Genomic DNA, 20,697 nt, shown 5'->3' with positions numbered 1-20,697 from the left:
GATTTAAAATGGTTCATTCGTTTCCACCTGTAGCATACCTGTTGCCTCTTTTTGTTCCTTTCAGGTCGAGACCACTGAAGCAGTAAAGTGTTCATTTAACCTGACTGAAACCAGCGCCAATGCGGATTCTATTGCACTGAAATTAATAACAACAGGAGAAGGGTGTAACTTCACCGTGTTTTACGAGACTAGTCGGTCCGATATAACGGATTGTTATCAAAATGGGGAGTACACTAACGTGTATATCTGCGATATAAGGGATTTGGAACCAGGAACATTACACCAATTCGAAGTTATATCGAAGAATGATGGAGAGAGGGGCAGCGTATCGGTGCGAACAGGTAAGCGTTTCAAACCAAAATTCGTTTCTATTCTAATCTATTTTAACCTAATCAATAATATTATATTCCAAAAGTATATTAGACTGTTAAATTGACTTTAATTCATTTCAAACGTGCTACCGATATCTGACATATTTTTTTTCCCCCAGTATCAGACAATATATGTTTTTCTGTCTATTTATTATATTTATATTTTGAACCATGCCATTCGATTGATTCTATTTCGTAAAAAAGATCATAAGCCCTTCAGAAGATAAGGTGAATGACTCCTCCGATGGCAGAAACTTGTTATCATTGAATAGATCTAACACATATGATATCACATTATGACAGAAAGAGTTATATCATTTATTGAATATATCTTTGAATCTCTGAGGGCTCATGAAGGTTCTCTCTCTGTTGGTGTTTTATTCCACAAAGGATAAAAGCACAAAAGTTGATACTTAATTGTGTTAAAACATTTCCAGTTTTGCAATATGTATCATTTTACAATTTTGCAGTAATATTTGATCTATAGGGAAATGGCTTGAAATAGTATATGTTTATTCAGGATATCATATCCTTTTTTATTGTTTGATTTTTGGTTACAGTATTGATTATTTTTTTCTGCACAGCATTGCACTGATTGTGAATAGATTCTGTGCACCACTTCGAAGAACATAGAGAATAGATAGCTATTTTGCCGACACCTCCCGAAGTCCAGTAGGTACACTTTGTCCACTGTACCTTAGTACAATCCTTTGCACATTGTCAAGGCCACAACCTTAGAATGTCCTGCCAAGAACTTGGAGCCAGAGAACCCCTCTGGTCAGTGGTCTCAAAGCTCTAGATTAGAACCCTGTACATTTTGGAACACAGCTCCAATCATCTAAAGTTGTTGAGGCAGAGGTCAGTAACATTGCAGAGAATCGTGTTTGTTTCCAGACATATCTCCCTCTCCCCAGAGCCACATCCCGTCAAGCATTGTTTCTTTGTACTAACGGATACAGGAGGCCTCCATGTTTTCTTTTCATGGCACAGATAGATTACACTGAGAGTACACTTCACAATTTTGCATTGAAAGTGTGCCCAAGTTTTTTTCTTTGGTCCTTGTGAGTGGACCACAACATTTACATTTTTGACAGTAGCTTACGAAGGATGAAATCCTCAAGAATAACAGTTCAGGAATTTCCAAATCACTTGGACTTGACATTATCCAATATATTTTGAATAGAGTAGAAATCACAGATACAATGTAGTTACTGTGTAATACAGTAGTGGTCTTGCCAGTTTGGTTTTAGGATTGGACGGACAATGTCCTTAGGGTTCTGCTGATTGGCCAATGTGATTCCTGGGGTTGCTATGAAGGGCCCACAGAGAGGAAGCCATTATGAAGAAAGGGTCAAAGTTCAGCGTTGAGCTACGGGAGGCACTGGCCTCTCGCCCCGTCCTGCTCCTTTCTCTCTCTTTGTTTTTGTTGTTTCCTGTAACGTCTCGCTCTCGCTCTAAGACGCATGCAGATTTCCCAGTGAATCCAACACGACATTCTTTAAAGAACCAAAACAATATAATCTCTCCCCTCCATCGCAGGCAGCCACCACTGGCCTTCAGCTGAAGTACAAAGGCAGGATACAGAGACTCTTCATGCACTTTTCTCCCAGTTATGTAATATCATAGATGTTTAATTGAGGTGTAGATAATATTGCCAAGGTGCTGCCCCTTGGTTACTGGTTTATGGGATATCTTTGTTTTCTATAGCAAAATTGCCAGCACATTATCTCCATCTTTCTCTCTCTCCTTCCTCTTTTCTCTCTGTCCTCTCTTTTCTTTCACTCTCTCTCTCTCAGACCCAGTGGGTCCATCCAGGTTGGACGTACTACCAGACCAGGTCCAGGCAACCCAGTATAAGAGCCCTATTCAGGGTCAGAGTGGCTCCCATGGCCTGCACATATCCTGGCCTCGCTCTCGTGGGCAGGTCGACTGGTATGAGGTCACACTACAGGACACCAAAACAGGGACGAGGCGCAGTACCCGCATCATGGGAACTGCCGCCACTCAGTCTCGCTTCACCGCCCTCACCCCTGGCACCCTCTATGCCCTCAGCCTGGTGGCAACAGCTGGGAACAAAACAGCCCTGCCAGTGCTGGCCACTGCAGCCACAGGTGAGGGATCATCTTGCTGCTCTAGTATGATTTGCCCGGTCTTCCACAACTACCGTGCTGTACACCATCTATTTATGATACTGTAGATAGCATAGAAATCCCTGATCTACCTTGTCTTGTTAGACATCAGTACTCACTGACACTGACTACTCTGTCTTGGTTACCCAGCTCCCTCAGCCGTCAGCGGCCTCCAGCTCTCACCCTCCTCCAGCAGCCTGGGTGTTTCCTGGCAGCCCGGTCCAGGCAGGAGAGAGGGTTTCAGGGTGCTACTGAGGGAGCAGCAGGGCGCACTAGTCAGGAACGTCACCCTTAAGAGTAGTGTCACCTCCCACACCCTTGACGACCTGTTGCCTGGGACCCTGTACACTGTTACCGTGGTGACCGAGGCTGAAGGCCTCCAGAACGCCATCTCCAAACAAGCATTCACAGGTATGGCAAGCAATAAACACCTACGAACCATGGCACGGTAACTCTGAGTGGGTGGTGACAGTCCTCATTGGTGTAACAGTGGTGAATCTAAGTTTAGTAAGACTGACATGCAAAACTCAATTTCAAGTCTTAACCCCTAGATCCTATTCAATGTGTCTGATAGAAAAGTTGTTTGTTGAAGGTTGTTTTGCATTGTCTTTTATTTTTCAAGTTGTCTCCCATCCAATCACTTAGTTCCATTGTTTGCCAGCAGAGCGATCTAGGGCTTCAATGTCTCAGTGGCCTCAATACAGGTGCAAGATATGGTGAAATGTTTCTCACATATTTATCGAACTTAGTTTGCAGGGATTTGTTTTACTTTCCAACACTGCACTCTACCACCGTCACAAACATGCTTTCTCTCTGTCGTTGTTTCCAGGATATTTTAGGCTTCTCGATCCCACCCTTCCCTTCCTCTTTCGGCAGCTGGCTGGCCCATCAAGGCCTCCCAGAGTGCTCCCTTCCCCTCCCTTCCCCACCCCCTAGACGTCAATAGAAAAATAGGAAATTACTTTGAAATAATAAAATATTTCAGTTCTGTGTATTGCTTAGTTTTTTATTTGATTCAATTCATCATCTCATTTCTGCTCAGACAGTAGCAGCCAGCCAGCCAGACAACGTTATCTCTGTGCTCCCCATATTGTACTGTCTTTGTTCATCCTGTTTAGCTGGGCTAGCCTACCTACATATGCTGCAGTGCTGTCTGACAAAATCATTTGATTAGTTCTTAAAAGGTTATAGATAAGGCATACTTTCGCGAACTGTATCTATCCCGCTCTCTCATCATTGTGTGTACATTCCTCTCTCATGCATTCTATGCGGTCTGTGTGTGTCTAATCTAAAGTAGCAAGCGTAAAAGTGTATCCATCTCTGTCCGAACCGGAAAGAATAGGCACAATGGATGATGGTCATTGGAGTTAATTACCTAATTTCTGCGTTGAACTAGGTTGGATTTTTTTTTTAAATGAAACTACAACTCCCTTCAGCCCGGTGTTTTATTTTTTATGATCCATTTCTGTCTTGTCCAGGAATGGCGTCTCCTCTTTTCCCTCATTTGCTTCCTATCTGTCTCAAGGACACTGAGGATCCTTTCTTATCTTTAGTTATTGTGTTGTTTTTCTTGATCTAAATCCTTCTCCCGACATGTTTAAATTAATACTGATATTTTCTCCTTCTCACAGTTCCTAGGTCAGTAACAGACCTCTTCTTGGAGAACAACGGCAGTCTGGACACCCTGAGGGCCTCCTGGGTCAATGCTAAGGGCGGTGTGGATGCATACCTGGTCTCCCTGGCAACCCTAGGCTCAGCCAACCAGGACAGGAAGCTTACCCCCAACGCCACTGAGGTGGTCTTCAGCGGCCTGACCCCTGGACGGCCCTATCAGGTGACTGTGAAGTCAAAGGCCGGAGAGCAGACAACTGAGGCAGTGGCCACAGGCAGAACAGGTAAGTCATTCTGGAGTGTCAATCAACTAGCCTTTTCCCATGATTGAGCAAGGTTGAGCCGAGCCGAGCTGAGCTGTACTGGCTGGTCACGGATCCACCATAGTTGCTGGAACAGTGCTGGAAAGGACAATGTGAATCTCTCACTTTCTCTCTCACCATCCCGCAGTGCCAGCCAAGGTGTCTCAGCTGTCCATGGTGGGCGTCATTGATGGCAGCGCTCTGAAGAGTACATGGTCGCCCCCTAGAGGGGACTGGGAGAAGTACCGTGTCCTGCTACTGAACGGCACGGTGGCTCTAGTCAATGAGACAGTGAGCAGGCTGGTTAAACAGTACTCCTTCTCTGTAGCTTCCTTGGGGCTGGTGCCTGGCAGGCTCTACACAGCTCAGGTCATGGTGGAGAGCGGTCTGTTTGGCAACACCGCTCAATGTCAGGGGAGGCTAGGTACGTTACTATTAAACATTTTTACTACACTGTATTTCAAATCAAATCAAATTTTATTGATCACATGTGCCGAAAACAACACATGTAGACTTTACAGTGAAATGCTTACTGACCAGCCCATTAAAAAAGAAAGAAAAATATTCGCTACATAAAAAATGAATAGTAACACAATAAAAGTAATAATGAGGTGCCAGTAACAAGTCAATGTGCAGGGTTACTGGGTGGTACTCACTACCTTTTGTAGCGCCTTGTGGTTGGATGCTGAGCAGTTTCCATACCAAGCAGTGATGCAGCCAGTCAAGATTCTCTCAGTGGTGGAGCTGTAGAACTTTGTGAGGATCTGAGGGCCCATGTCAAACCTTTTCAGCCTCCTGAGGGGGAAGAGGCATTATTGTGCCCTCTTCACGACTGTGTTGGTGTGTTTGGACCATGATAGGTCCTTAGTGATGTGGACACTGAGGAACTTGAATCTGTTGACCCGCGTGGCGGATGTGTTGTTGCCTACCCTCACCACCTGGGGGCGGCCTATCAGGAAGTCCAGGATCCAGATGCAGAGGGAGGTGTTCAGTCCCAGGGTCCTTAGCTTAGTGATGAGCTTGGAGGGCACTATGGTGTTGAACTCTGAGCTGTAGTCAATGAACAGTATTCTCACGTACGTGTTCCTTTTCTCCAGGTGAGAAAGGGCAGTGGTGCTCTCACGCATGGTTCAGTGTTGCTTCCCTCGAAGCGAGCATGTAAGGCATTTAGCTCGTCTGGTTGGCTCGCGTCACTGGGAAGCTCTTGGCCTGGTTTCCCTTTGAGAGGGAGAGATTTGTATGTATTTCTGTGTGTGGAGTAAAGGATCTACAGTTTTTTCCCCCTCTAGTTGCACATTGACATGCTGGTAGAAATGAGGTAAAACAGATTTCAGTTTTCCTGCATTAAAATCACCAGCCACTAAGAGAGCCGCCTCTGGATGAGCATTTTCTTGTTTGTTTATGGCCCTATACAGCTCATTGAATGCGGTCTTAGTGCCAACATCGGTTTGTGGTGATAAATAGACAGCTACAAAAAATACACATGAAAACTCTCTTGGTAACTAGTATAGTCTACAGCTTATCATGAGGTATTCTAACTCAGGCGAGCAGAACCTCAAGACTTCTTTAACATTAGAGATTGAGGACCAGCTGTTGTTGACAAAGAGACACACACACCACCCCCCGGATCTTACCGGCCGTTCTGTCCTGCCGATGCATAGAAAAAACAGCTAGATGTATGTTATCCATGTCCTTGTTCAGCCATGACCACGAGAAGCATAGATAACAGTTGTTAATGTCCCGTTGATAGGATAGTCATGAACGGAGCTCATCCAGTTTATTCTCCAGTGATTGCACATTCGCCAATAGAACAGATGGTAAAGGCAATTTATTCAATCGCTGCCATAGTCTCATCAATGTCCCCACGCGCCGGCCTCTATAGCGACGTTTTCTCATTCTACGAGTGTCGGGGATTTGGGCCTGGTCCGGGATAATCAATATGTCTTTCGCCTTCGACTCATTGAAGTAGAAGTTGAAAGCCTTCCCAGGACATCTGGTGGAAGGCCTTCCCAGAAGCGTGGAGGCTGTTATAGCAGCAAAGGGTGGACAAACTCCATATTAATGCTCATGATGTTGGAATGAGATGTTCGACGAGCTGGTGTCCACATACTTTTGGTCATGTAGTGTACCTGTTCTAATGTCCAGAAGCTCTTTTTGGACATAGGAAACGATGGCGGAAAGTTAAGATTAGCACCAAAAAATACACAAAAAAGCACAATTGGTCAGGAGCCCGTAAACCGTCCGCTTTTGTCCCCTGCTGTGTGTTTACCCAATGTTGTTATGGGTTGTATGTTGTCAAGAGCATTTAAGATGTCTATTTAAATTGCCATGGCTGCTGAAGTTTTCATTTTTGTTTTGATTACCCCTCCTCCTTTGCCCTCTCTCTCTCTACTCATTCACATAATCTTCCCCCGCTCTCCCCCACCCCTCTCTGCCTCTTCCCCCCTCCCCTTAAGCCTTCCCTGTAGCTCAGTTGGTAGAGCATGGTGTTTGTAACACCAGGGTTGTGGGTTTGATTCCCACGGGGGGCCAGCACAGAAAAAAAAAAATGTATGAAATGTATGCATTCACTACTGTAAGTCGCTCTGGATAAGAGTGTCTGCTAAATGACTAAAATGTAAATGTAAAATGTCCTCTCTCTTTACTCCTTCTCCCCCTCTCTCTCAGCCCCTCGGCCTGTCCAGCAGCTGATGGTCCGTCACGGTGATGAGACGTCTCTGAGCGTGCTGTGGTCTCGCCCCGCGGGGGTGTGGGACGGGTACACCGTGGTCTTGAGACAGGGGGACACTGTTGTGTCACAGAGGACACTGTCCCATGACGCCAGGGAGTGCACATTCAACGTCCTCATGCCCGGACGCCAGTATGCCATCGCCGTCATGACCAACAGTGGAGGCCTAAACAGCTCAGCTTCAGTGATTGGACGAACCAGTGAGTCACGGTTCCAAAGGGTGATGGATTTCACCTTTCTTTTCCCAATGTGTTTGTTCTAGACTCGACACTAGAACATTGCTCCTTACAGGTTTTGTAGTCATATAACAGAATTGTTGTTGTTGTCATATAATAATGAGCTTCTCTCCATTGGCAGAACTGATGCTGTGTCTCTGACTCAATGCTTCTTTATGATCTCACTATGATTTCAAAGTCTCTCTATGACAGGGTTCAACACCAGTTAATGTCTCACATCTTTGAAGTTCCTCTCTCTCTGTGTGTCTCCTCTCAGCCCCGGCGCAGGTGACCAGTCTGCGTGTGACCAACGGTGGCAGCACAGACAGCCTCCAAACCCAGTGGGAGCGGGCGGCCGGCGAGCTGGACTCGTACCGTGTGCTGCTCATCCACGACAGCAGTGTGATCAAGAACGAGAGCGCCCCAGCCCACACCACGGCCCACAGCTTCCTGGCGCTGAAGCCTGGTGCCCTCTACAGGGTGGTGGTCACCACTGTCAGGGCCGGACAAGCCTCCAGGCAGAGCGTGGCAGAGGGAAGCACAGGTAGACAACACAATGATGACTGATAGATGTAGCCTACTTTAAATTTATCATGTTAAAATAGATCAGTTAGAAGATTTAGCTAGCACACATGGATATGAATCCCATTAAAAGCACTCACAGTTTTAACTGTCTTTGTGTGACAAACACACTTACCAGTTTATGCAAAATAATGTCAGAGAATGTCTTCTATTCTATTTGGGATTGACAGGATAGTATTCAGAACTTTCTTAGCTCTTATCTGATGCGACAGGAATTTTCCTGGAATTTCCAGGATATCCGACTATGTAACAAACATGTCAAGGTTTTCCTTTCAAAGACTTCCCTTCATGAAGGGAAAAGGATTGGGGTCTACAGTATTTTGTATTGTTGAATCCCAGCTACCTTAATCTGAGAACATTTTCATTAAAAGATGGAGGTGGAAACAGCCCCACTGCCTGCCCCACCACCGTTGTTATTGTTTTTGTTGCTGAGTTGAAGAAAATATGCAGTACATATTGTGCTCTTCTATTGCGCGTCCGACGGGAAAAACAGTTTTTGCAGTAACTTCTTTGTTGTAATATCGCAAACAGACGTGTCTGTTTCCCCATTAAGGATTCCAGCTTTAAAATGAAAATAATATACAATGGAATATGAGGCCTATATAAATTCAGCCACAACTTTGTTTCATCACAAAACCTGAGCGCAACCTCTGTCCGGTGAAGTTCACAAAGAATATTGCATATAACAAACAGTTACATGACCTACAGCATGGACAAGCAAGTTAATGTTTCCGACATTTTCGGACTACTAAACAACAATGGATTTATTTACCACAAGTCGCAAAGACAACAGGAACTGCCTCCACCATTCCAGCACCATTTCAACATCATTAAATCACCTCTGCTTAGTCTAATACAGTGACAACTAAAGGATACCAAAAACAATTTAGTCCAATCAAAGTAAGCTAAAAATGATGTCGCTGTTCATGGTTCTGATTTGTGTGCGTCCGTGCAAGTAGAAAAAACATTTTGACTTACCCTACTTGTAGAGAAACACCAATGCGATCCACCTCTTTCATGTTGACGAAACGGTCTATGACTGTCGTACAGTACGCACTTTAATTTTTTGTTGTCCTAGGCTACCTGGCTAAAATACCTGCTCGCTAGGCTAACTTCTTTTCATGGGCAACGTTTGCTAGTTAACATTACCCTTCTACATCTAGCTACATATTTCACTTCCATCCTCTCAGTCCAGGGGCACAATGTATACATTTATGGTTGGATCAGAATTGCCATTATAATCATTGGCCAGTACGGCAAAAGTAAAACCACAAGTATAAATCCCTATCTCCAGCCAAGGCTAATTTAAGAAAGGGGAAATGTTATCTAGATAGCTAGCCACAGGATGACAACAACACAATGAGATGCAACAATTCAGGTTGTTTCCGTCATCTCTTGATGCGATGTGCCAAATCCACACTGGTTTCCCTTGCATTCAATGCTAAGGGCGGCAACAATGTCATACTCTTTATGACCAGACAGCATCAGATAAATGGCCTACACATACAGAGACAGAGGGGCGCTGTTTTGCTCGCCCGGATGCTTTCTCCGGTGAGATACATTCAGCCTCTTGCGATTTGAAGTACAATTATGAAACACAGAGAGATGAAAGATTTATTTTATTTTATTCATTGTTACATTTTTTGAAATGGCTTCCCTTGGTAGGCATGAATACACACAACTGCTGCTAGAATATCAGTCTTCTAGATCTTGTATCCCTCGTAGATCTCTTTTAGTGGATCTTACTTGTAGATCTTGAAACGTATTTCAGCTTTATCATATTCCTTTCATTTCTTCTCTCCTTTCCTGATACTCTTGTGTGTCATCTCTAATGTGTTATGTTTTCTTCCAAAATATCTGGGTAATTCAGTCCAAATCCCTGTAACACAAACACAGCAGTTCACTTGAGTTACATTTGAGTAATTTAGCAGATGCTCTAATACAGAGCGACGTACAGTAGTGAGTGCATAAATATTCATACTGGGCCCCCGTGGGAATCAAACCCACAACCCTGGCGTTGCAAGCGCCATGCGCTACCTACTGAGTCACACGGGATCAGTTCTAGGACACAATCTAAGCCAATCTCATGCTATGAGCCTGGTTATCTGGTTATCTATTAAACCTAAGAGATATTCAACAGATCAGGTTCGTGGTGAAATGACTCCATGAAGCCTGATTCAACACTCACCAATCAGAGTCAGACTCATCAGTACTCTCTGTATCTAAGAAAGAAGAAGAAGGAGAAGAATTTGTTCTTAACTGACTTGCCTAGTTAAATATAGGTAATATCTTCCCACTCCTCAGAGTCTGAATCCTCTGATGATGTCTGTTGTCTCGCCCTCCTCTTTGCCTCACTCTCTCCTATTCTCTTCTCTGTCCGTTTCATTTGCTCTCGCTTCTCTCTTTCTTTCTTCTCTTGCTCCTTTCTCATTTTCTCTCGCTTCTCTTTTTCTTTCCTCTCCTGCTTATTTTTTATCTTCTCTTTTTCCTTCAGTTTTAGTTTAAGCTCTCTGTTTTTCTCCTCCTGCTTTTGTACCTTTTTCTCAACTTTTGCTTTCTTTTTCTCAGCTTCAGCTAACTTTTTCGCCGCTTTTTCGTTGTCCTTCTCCTCTTTTTTCAGGCGCTTCTTCTCATCTTGTTCTCTTTTTTTCTCAGCTTCAGACAACCTTTTTTTCCCCTTTTCTTCTTCCTTCTTCTCCATCTCCAGGTTCTTTATCCTCTCCTGTTCTTTCTTTTTCTCTTCCTCAAGTCTATGTTTCTCCACCTTTTCTTTTTCCTTCCTCTCCTTCTCCCGATTTCTTGCCATCTCTTTTTCTTTATTTTTCTCTGCTTCCAATCTCAGTTTCTCCTCTTTTTCTTTTTCCTTTTTCTCCTTCTTCTGGTTCTTTATCCTCTTCTTTTCTTCCTCAAACCTAAGATTCTCTTCCAGTTCTTGTGCCTTCAGCTCATTCGCAAGGATCTTCAGCCTCTCTTTTTCTTTCTGTTTCTCTTCTTCCCATTTAAATTTCTCCTCCTTTTCTTTTTCTTTCCTCTCCTTCTCCAGGTTCTTAATCCTCTCTTTCTCTTTCTTTTTTTCTTCCTCCAACCTGAGTTTATCCTCCTTGTCTTTTTCTTTCCTCTCCTTCTCCAGGTTCTTAATCCTCTCTTTCTCTTTCTTTTTTTCTTCCTCCAACCTGAGTTTCTCCTCCTTTTCTTTTTCTTTCCTCTCCTTCTCCAGGTTCTTAATCCTCTCTTTCTCTTTCTTTTTTTCTTCCTCCAACCTGAGTTTATCCTCCTTGTCTTTTTCCTTCCGCAACTTCTCCAGGGTCTTCATCCTCTCTTTTCCTTTCTTTCGCTCTTCGTCAAATGTCTCTGCCAATCTTAAGTCCCTCTCAGCCTTTTCTTTTCTAATTTCATCTAGACATTTCTGGCTCTCTTTCATCTGTTTTATCAGCGTGTTCTCCTCCTGTTCGACCCTCTTTTCCTGATCCCCAATACACTGTTCCTTCTCTGTCAATTCCTCCTCCCCGTCATCTGCTTTCTCTTTCTGACCTACATTCTGCATCTTCATCCATTTTCTCTCCATCTCTTTTTCCACCACTTCAAGTATCTCAATCCGATCCAACTCCCTCTCATTTTCTATCGCCTTCCTCATCTCTATCATGTCCTGCTCCGTTTTCTGTATTATATTTGCTGGAGACTTCCTCTGCAACTTCTTCCATTTTCTCTCCATCTCTTTTTCCACCGCCACAAGTATCTCCGCCCGGTCCTTCTCCCTCTCCTCTTCTATTGTCTTCATCATCTCCTCAATCCCCTTCTCCTGTTTCAAAGCCGGGTCCGAGGATGCGTCTGTGTATAGCCCCTCGAGAATAGTAGGTGGCAACGGCAGAGGGCGTTTGGGAGGAGAGAGATCAGGAAACCAATGTGTTATAGGCATGGGAGGATCAACCAGTGGGGGTAGGACAGGAGAGCGTCCATGGAGTCTCTGTCCAGCTGGGAGGACACCTGAGCTGCCTGTCAGAGACACACTCTGGTAGTACTGATGCCGTCCTGACGTAGGCTGGCCAGCGGGGGGCACTGGAATGGGGAATTCCCAAGAAGGTTTCATGGAGGTTAAGGAGTCACCCACACCATTCATGTTCTGTCGCATAAGAAACAGAGCAATATTAGGTAGTTATAGCATGCGCATCTTTGTTAAACGGCATAGAATTAATCGAATACTTGTTCAAGCTACACTACATACATTCAACCGATTAAACATGACAGGATATATACTGCAGCTATAATATCGTGGAATTAAGAAAAATATCTGCAGGGCTTTTCTTCCGGCTCCATTGAACTTTCTCAATGTCAAACTTGATTTAGACCTGCATACCAGGCCACTAGGTGCTCAAACTGGGCGCTCTTATGTTTGAAATCATGTCATCTCACCTCCTCAAGCAGCTCTCCCAGTCTCCTCATCTCTGCCCAGAGTGTCTTGGTCTCCACATCTACCTTCTCCTCCAGCCTTCTGACGACCACACAGAGTTCCTGGTTGTCCTTTGCCTGCTTCCATTTGCTGTACTGCAGCAGCTCCTCATGCTTCTGCTGTTTCTTCTGGCTCTTTTTCAGCTGAGCCATCATGGCTTCCTGGTCACTCTTCAGGACTTTGATGGCCTCCCCAATCAGAGTCACCTTCTCTCTGAGGAGACCCACTTTCTGAGACTTGGTGGGCTGCCTCTGAACAAGATGAATGTATGAAAGGAGATCACCATGTTCAAAAATAAAAGTAAAAAAACATGTTTTAGTACCAAATATTTGAACATAAAATGACATAGCAATGACGAAGTTTGAACTTAGAAAATTGAGAAGTAGCAATTAATTGAACATCAAATAAGTTACATGAAAAAGGAAGCTCCTACTTACAGTAAGGAGTTGTACTCTCTTTGGACCAGGCAAACAGAAACAGTCCATGATGACTGTCTTGTATGTGGACAACTTGATGGCACAAAACAAAGCAATCAATGCAATATAGCCTAAATCATTCGGGATATTTTCTTAGCTTAGACTTTACAATTATTAGACATATTCAATTGGTATATATCTACATAGATAGAACATACTTATTCGAGAGATGAAGTGGCGAATAATTCACACATTTCACAGTTCATTTTGGATCATCCGTATGCTTCAAGTCCTTTCTTTATGAGTAGCCTTATCTGTTTGCACTCCAACACAAAGGTTAGAACATACTACGAGAATTGGAACGCAATTATGACATCATTTTATTATGATGCAGGATACTGGGTTTTGAAAACGATAGTCAATGAAAACGCATCCCCTTAGAATTACAATGAGCATTCTAATTCTATGTACATACCTCATTATGGCATCACAGCAATTAATAGGCTACATCATGCCATAATCAATAAAATGGCACCCAATTTAGACCAATATTATGTGAGTTTCACATACAATAATATTATTTTGGCCAGATTATGCCCTCCTGTGCTGTCGGTCTGAACAATGATATAGGGCTACACCTCACATAGATGTAGGCTAGGCCTGAACAATGATATAGGGCTACACTTCACATAGATGTAGGCTAGGCCTGAACAATGATATAGGGCTACACCTCACATAGATGTAGGCTAGGCCTGAACAATGATATAGGGCTACACTTCACATAGATGTAGGCTAGGCCTGAACAATGATATAGGGCTACATCTCACATAGATGTAGGCTAGGCCTGAACAATGATATAGGGCTACACTTCACATAGATGTAGGCTAGGCCTGAACAATGATATAGGGCTACACCTCACATAGATGTAGGCTAGGCCTGAACAATGATATAGGGCTACACCTCACATAGATGTAGGCTAGGCCTGAACAATGATATAGGGCTACACCTCACATAGATGTAGGCTAGGCCTGAACAATGATATAGGGCTACACCTCACATAGATGTAGGCTAGGCCTGAACAATGATATAGGGCTACACTTCACATAGATGTAGGCTAGGCCTGAACAATGATATAGGCCTACATCTCACAATAATGTAATAATAGTTTTTCTTTCCGCTTGTATTTTGTATTTATATTGATGTGTGTATTTTCTGTAATGTACAGTGCATTTGGAAAGTATTCAGAACCCTGGACTTTTCCCACAATACAGCCTTGTTTTAAAATTGATTCAATCGTTTTTTTCCCCTAATCAATCTACACACAATATCCCATAATGACAAAGTAAAAACTGTTTTTTAGAAATGTTTGCAAATGTATATAAAAACAACCCATAAATATCACATTTACATAAGTATTCAGACCCTTTACTCAGTACTTTGTTGAATCACCTTTGGCAGCGAATACAGCCATGAGTCTTCTTGGGTATGACGCTACAAGCTTGGAACACCTGTATTTGGGGAGTTTCTCACATTCATCTCTGCAGATCATCTCAAGCTCTGTCAGGTTGGATGGGGAGCATCGCTGCACAGCTATTTTCAGGTCTCTCCAGAGATGTTAGATCGAGTTCAAGTCCGGTCTCTGGCTGGGCCACTCAAGGACATTCAGAAACTTGTCCCGAAGCCACTCCTACGTTGTCTTGGCTGTGTGCTTAGGGTCATTGTCCAGGTTGGAAGGTGAACCTTTGCCCCAGTCTGAGGTCCTGAGCGCTCTGGAGCAGGTTTTCATCAAGGATCTCTTTGTACTTTGCTCCGTTCATCTTTCCCTCGATCCTGACGAGTCTCCCAGTCCCTGCCACTGAAAAACATCCTCACAGCGTGATGATGCCACCACCATGCTTCACCGTAGGGATGGTGCCAGGTTTCTTCCAGACGTGACGCTTGGCATTCAGGCCAAAGAGTTGAATCTTGGTTTCATCAGACCAGAGAATCTTGTTTCTCATGGTCTGAGAGTCTTTAGGTGCCTTTTGGCAAACTCCAAGCGGGCTGTCATGTGCCTTTTACTGAGGAGTGGCTTCAGTCTGGCCATTGTACCATAAAGGCCTGATTGGTGGAGTGCTGTGGAGATGGTTGTCCTTCTGGAAGGTTCTCCCATCTCCACAGAGGAACTCTGGAGCTCTGTCAGAGTGACCATCGGGTTCTTGGTCACCTCGCCTTCTCCCCCGATTGCTCAGTTTGGCCGGGCGGCCAACTCTAGGAAGAGTCTTGGTTCAAAACTTCTTCCATTTAAAAACGATGGAGGCCACTGTGTTCTTGGGGACTTTCAATGCTGCAGAAATGTTTTGGTACCCTTCCCCAGGTCTGTGCCTCGACACAATCCTGTCTCACCTCATGGCCTGGTTTTTGCTCTGACATGCACTGCCTACTGTGGGACCTTATATAGACAGGTGTCCAATCAAGTGGATTTACTACAGGTGGACTCTCCTCAAGTTGTAGAAACATCTCAAGAATGATCAATTGGAACAGGATGCACCTTAGCTCAATTTCAATTCTCATAGCAAAGTGTCTGAATACTTATTTAAATAAGGTATTTCTGTTTTATTTTTTTTTACTTGTTTTCGCTTTGTCATTATGGGGCATTGTGTGTAGATTGATGAGGCAAAAATAGAATAAGGTAGAATAAGGTTTGTAACGTAACAAAATGTGTAAAAAGTCAAGGGGTCTGAATACTTTCTGAATGCACTGTATGTAATTCAGGGCTCATCCGTAAAAGAGACCTGGGTCTCAGCATGACTCCCTGATAAAATAAAGGTTCAATATTAAAACCTTTTTTTTTAAATTATCTGTAGCCTATTAGTGCAGTCACATTCCATTCATGACACTTACTCTCTTTCTTCACCATTTATTTATTAAATAACTTTTGTATGAATTTCTCATAAATGGCTCAAGCTTGTTGGGGTCAACTATGCATTGCCAGTTTTATCTCAATCTCTTCATTCAAAGACTCAATCATGGACACTCTTACTGACAATTGTGGCTGCTTTGTGTGATGTATTGTTGTCTCTACCTTCTTGCCCATTGTGCTGTTGTCTGTGCCCAATAATGTTTGTACCATGTTTTGTGCTGCTACCATGTATCAGGTATGAAGGTAAAAACCCAGATGCACACAACGTCGAAATAACAATGGTTTAATAGTCCAACAGGGGCAGGCAATAGACAGGTCAAGGCAGGCAGGGGTCAGTAAACCAGAGGCGGGGCAACGGCACCGGACGGCAGGCAGGCTCAGGGTCAGGGTAGGCAGAGGTCAATAATCCAGAGGTGTGGCAAAAGTACAGGTTGGCAGGCAGAGTGGTCAGGCAGGCGGGTTCAGAGACAGGAGGGTGAGAAAAAGAGAGACTGGGAAAAGCAGGAGCTGAGACACAAACACGCTGGTTGACTTGACAAGCAAGACAAACTGGCAACAGAGAAACAGAGATCACAGGTATAAATACACAGGGGATAATGGGGAAGATGGGCGACACCTGGAGGGGGGTGGAGACAATCACAAAGACAGGTGAAACAGATCAGGGTGTGACACCATGTTGTGTTGCTACCATGCTGTGTTGTCATGTGTCGCTGCCTTGCTATGTTGTTGTCTGATGTCTCTCTTTATGTAGTGTTGTCTCTCTTGTTGTGATGTGTGTTTTGTCCCATATTTCTATATTTTTTATTTTTAATCCCAGACCCCGTCCCAGCAGGAGGCCTTTTGCCTTTTGGTAGGCCGTCGTTGTAAATAAGAATATGTTCTTAACTGACTTGCCTAGTTAAATAAAGGTTAAATTAAAAACATTTAAAAATTGAACACACAGCCAAGTTACTGTTTTGTTGTTGCTTGTAAGAGATGTTCTTACATATCCCACATTATTATTGAGAAAAAAATAACAAGAATTCAAATAAAAAATAGTTGTTTTTAAGTCCTTACAATACAAATAAGTTATAAAAGTTTTTATTTTTATTTGTTTAACTATATATTTTGATTCATATAGTCTTCACAGCTGCAAATGTGAACAGACAGTGATTCACAGAATGACTGAATCAGTCTCTCTCTCTCCCCATCCCCCCTTCCAGTCCCTGCTGCTGTAGGTGAGGTGACAGTCAGTAACAACGGTCGTATGGACTTCCTCAGTGTGTCATGGCGACCAGCCAAAGGCGACGTGGATAGTTACCTGGTCACCCTGAAGGACCGCGAGAGGACCGTCCACACCCTGGTCGTGTCCAAGTCCAGCCCTGAGTGTGTGTTCAAGTCCCTGGTGTCTGGACGGCTCTATAAAATCTCTATCGTCTCCCGCAGTGGAGTCTACGAAAACCACACCATCGTGCAGGAACGCACACGTAGGTCTACCATGTCTACCTGTTTGTCTGTCTGAAATACGTATTGTCTGCTTGCTTTGCTGTTCTACTCAATTCAAGTGTTCTTCAATTCTATTCTATTCTTTTCCTCTCCCCAGAGCCCTCTAGTGTCCAGAACCCGACAGCGATCCACTCGGCCAGGGATGACTACCTGAAGGTGTACTGGCGCCATGCGGCTGGGGACTTTGACTACTACCAGGTGGTCATCAAACACAACAACATCTTCCACCAGAACAAGACGGTTATGAAGAGCCAGAACGAGTGTGTGTTCAACGGCCTGGTGCCCGGGAGGCTGTACACTGTCATCGTCAGCACCTGGAGCGGGAAGTATGAGACCAGCATGTCCACAGACGGAAGGACCTGTGAGTGATACGAATAGTACTATGCTATATCTCTCTTTTTATTTTGAATATATAATATGTGCATAGCATAGTGGTGGTTGTAATAATAATTAAGCTAGTTACATTTATAACTGTCACATTTTGGTGAAACAGTTTCCTTGAGCATGCTTATTTTAAACCTGTCTCTCGCCACCCTCTGTCCTTTTGTATGTGCTTTACATTGAGTTTGTATGCTGCAAAATGTATTGCCTCTGAGAACATTACAGTTGATCTATTTTAATCTGGATTCTGTCTGTGACAGTCCCTGCGGCGGTGAGATCACTAGCTCTGGCTGGGCGGGGCACGGAGGACCTTCGTGTCACCTGGTTGGCTGCTCTGGGTGATGTGGATCACTACGAGGTGCAGCTCCTCTTCAACGACATGAAGGTTAGTCCTCCTGGTCCAGTCTACAGAAGTACCTGGTTAGTCTGTCTTCATGTTTAGAGGACTTTTATGACCTTCATTTTGTTCTTGTATTTACTCTCTGCTTTATTTCTATTTATCTTACTGATTTTATTATGTAAAGTGACTTTGGGTGATTCAAAAAAAGTATAGTAATTTAATATCGCAGAATGTATTAATAATGAATGTATTAATAATGAATGTATTAATTAATAATGAATGTATTAATTAATAATGAATGTATTAGTAATGAATGTATTAATAATGAATGTATTAATTAATAATGAATGTATTAATAATGAATGTATTAATTAATAATGAATGTATTAATTAATAATGAATGTATTAGTAATGAATGTATTAATAATGAATGTATTAATTAATAATGAATGTATTAATAATGAATGTATTAATTAATAATGTATTAATAATGAATGTATTAATTAATAATGAATGTATTAATGAATAATGTATTAATTAATAATGAATGTATTAATAATGAATGTATTAATAATGAATGTATTATGTACTATAATTATGAAGGTGTTCCCGCCCATCACCCTGGGCAGCAGTGCGGGGGCGTGTGTCCTGTCCTCCCTCACCCCGGGACGCCTCTATAAGATCCACGTTTCCACCTTCAGCGGACCCAACCAGAGGGCCCAGTTCATAGAGGGCAGGACAGGTAAACCAAACCAACACAACCGCTGGGTTAAAAAAATGAGGCTACATTTGTTTTCTTTCAAAATACTTGTGTTTGATTTGTTAGCACATTTGGGACTACTCCATTGGTTGAATTTAGTTAATAAAACGGGACACAGCAAAATGTCACAGAATCGAACAAATCTAACACAAGCAAAAGATAAACTGACAACAGTATTAATTTCCGTTCCATTTCCACCCCCTTTCTCCCTCTTCTGGTTCTTCTGTCTCCTTCTTTTCTTTTCTCCCCCTGCTTGTAGTTCCCAGCAAGGTCAAGAACATCCACGTGAGCAACAATGGGCAGAGCAACAGCCTGAAGATCAGCTGGACCCCGGGGCAGGGTGACGTGGACAGCTACTCTGTGTCGTTGTCACTGGACGGGCCAGAGGGACGCATGCTGGAGACGCGACCCGTACCCAAACACCCAAATCAGCTGGTCTTCAACTCCCTGCAGCCTGGACAGCTGTACAGTGTGACTGTAAGGTCTATCAGTGGTATACTGTTGAACAACAACACGGCCAGCGGACGCACCGGTGAGGAGGCTACATAAGGACTCATAACACATTCTTTACTCGTACACTGCATTCATAAGCAGTGCGTTAGCATTTCATACTGTATATTTGGGTGTTTTGGTGGTGGACTGGGAAGGAATAGCGATGTCTCTCACTGGTTCTTGGCTATCTACAATTTGAAATCAGTCCATTTGACTGAGCTGATTGGTTATGTGTTTTTTTTTACCTACCCCCTAATCGACTGCTGATTGGTCAACAGTGATGCTTATGTGCAATTTGTATCCTTAGGAAATAAGTCATCTCACCTCAATGGGACTCCCTGATTAAATAAAGGTCAAATCAATCAAATCAAAACTGTCCCCTCTCTCCTCAGTCCCCTCTGCAGTGACGGGCCTGCAGGCTGACAACAGACACACCACCTGCAGTATTCAGGTGAGCTGGCAGGAGGCCCGGGGAGTGGCGGACGGCTACAGCCTGCAGCTGCTGGACGACAGGGGACACCTGGTCACCAACAGGTATTATTATTTGTGTATTCTATTGGCATTCTTGTATTTATTGTATGAACCACTCCAATTGAATTGAATGGAATGGAATAGAATTTAATTGAATTAAATTGAACAGCTCCCAGGCCTCCTCTGGGTCCACTCCGCTCCAACACCACTTCGACGGCCTCACCCCGGGGAAGAGGTACCACGTCCTGGTCCATACCACCAGCGGAGGGGTCCGCAGCGAGGGGGTCACCGCTGAAGCACGCACGCGTAAGACTGCATGGATTTATTCACCAAGTCCCTTGAAAACAATGTCCAGTGGTATTATGTGCAGTACAGAAGTGCTCAACCCTAATCCTGGAGAGCCATATGTTATTTTCTAGGAAGTTTTTCCTTCTCACTGTGCTTCTGCTTGCTCTTCAGGGTCTAGGTCAGGTTCCGGTAAAGCACATTGTAACAACTGCTGATGAGAGAGGGTTTTGATAAATCTGATTTCAATTTGATTGAATAATTCATCCCCAGGTCCGGCGGCGGTTAGCGACCTCTCCATCCAGGCCAACAGCAGCAGCAGCCTGTCCTTCCACTGGTCTCCCCCAGAGGGAGAGTTGGAAGGTTACGACCTCTACCTGTACAATGGAGACGACACCCTGTACGACCGGCGCAGCGGCCAGCCTAACACGCTGCAGGTCTCCTTCCAGGGCCTGAGGCCTGGTGCCCCCTACAGAATGGTGGTGTTAACACGCAGCGGAGAGCAGACCAACGACTCAGCTCTTTGGGCCAGGACTGGTGAGAGAGCTACAGATGTAGGATCTTAATTTGACCAGTATTGTCGCAGCAAAATAATCCTGCAGCAACAGTATTTGAACGTTTAGTCCATTCACACTTTTCCAACAATTTTATGTTGCTTGGTCGGTGGTTAGTCTATTAGCTGGCCAAAATTAGGCTGCATGAAAAGTGGAATCCTGTTAATGTAACTGTGTGTTAGTGTGGGTTTACAGTGAATTTATGTAAATCCTGCAGCGCAGGAAA

The 20,697-nt window shown here is 43.8% G+C and overlaps 1 protein-coding gene and 1 non-coding gene across 3 annotated transcripts in view; both read left to right on the top strand.

The window, feature by feature from the left end:
• LOC106573126 (receptor-type tyrosine-protein phosphatase beta) overlaps positions 1 to 20,697 on the top strand; it is a 37,210-nt gene that overhangs the window by 563 nt on the left and 15,950 nt on the right. For both annotated transcript variants that reach the window (XM_045696902.1, XM_014147845.2), the window contains exons 2-16: positions 65 to 341; positions 2,168 to 2,482; positions 2,651 to 2,911; positions 4,132 to 4,395; positions 4,562 to 4,837; positions 7,081 to 7,341; positions 7,634 to 7,900; positions 16,906 to 17,169; positions 17,286 to 17,549; positions 17,830 to 17,954; positions 18,513 to 18,651; positions 18,929 to 19,201; positions 19,554 to 19,695; positions 19,802 to 19,938; positions 20,191 to 20,454. In XM_045696902.1, the coding sequence (XP_045552858.1) occupies positions 65 to 341; positions 2,168 to 2,482; positions 2,651 to 2,911; positions 4,132 to 4,395; positions 4,562 to 4,837; positions 7,081 to 7,341; positions 7,634 to 7,900; positions 16,906 to 17,169; positions 17,286 to 17,549; positions 17,830 to 17,954; positions 18,513 to 18,651; positions 18,929 to 19,201; positions 19,554 to 19,695; positions 19,802 to 19,938; positions 20,191 to 20,454 (3,529 nt within the window). The remainder of the gene's footprint in view (positions 1 to 64; positions 342 to 2,167; positions 2,483 to 2,650; positions 2,912 to 4,131; positions 4,396 to 4,561; positions 4,838 to 7,080; positions 7,342 to 7,633; positions 7,901 to 16,905; positions 17,170 to 17,285; positions 17,550 to 17,829; positions 17,955 to 18,512; positions 18,652 to 18,928; positions 19,202 to 19,553; positions 19,696 to 19,801; positions 19,939 to 20,190; positions 20,455 to 20,697) is intronic.
• trnat-ugu (transfer RNA threonine (anticodon UGU)) lies at positions 6,869 to 6,944 on the top strand. The gene has a single exon. It is a non-coding gene; the product is annotated as a tRNA-Thr (tRNA).

The sequence above is a fragment of the Salmo salar genome, chromosome ssa16, assembly GCF_905237065.1.
Source record: "Salmo salar chromosome ssa16, Ssal_v3.1, whole genome shotgun sequence".
NCBI lineage: Eukaryota > Metazoa > Chordata > Actinopteri > Salmoniformes > Salmonidae > Salmo > Salmo salar.
Note: the sequence above shows the minus strand (reverse complement) of the source record. Positions and strands in the feature narration are given on the sequence as shown.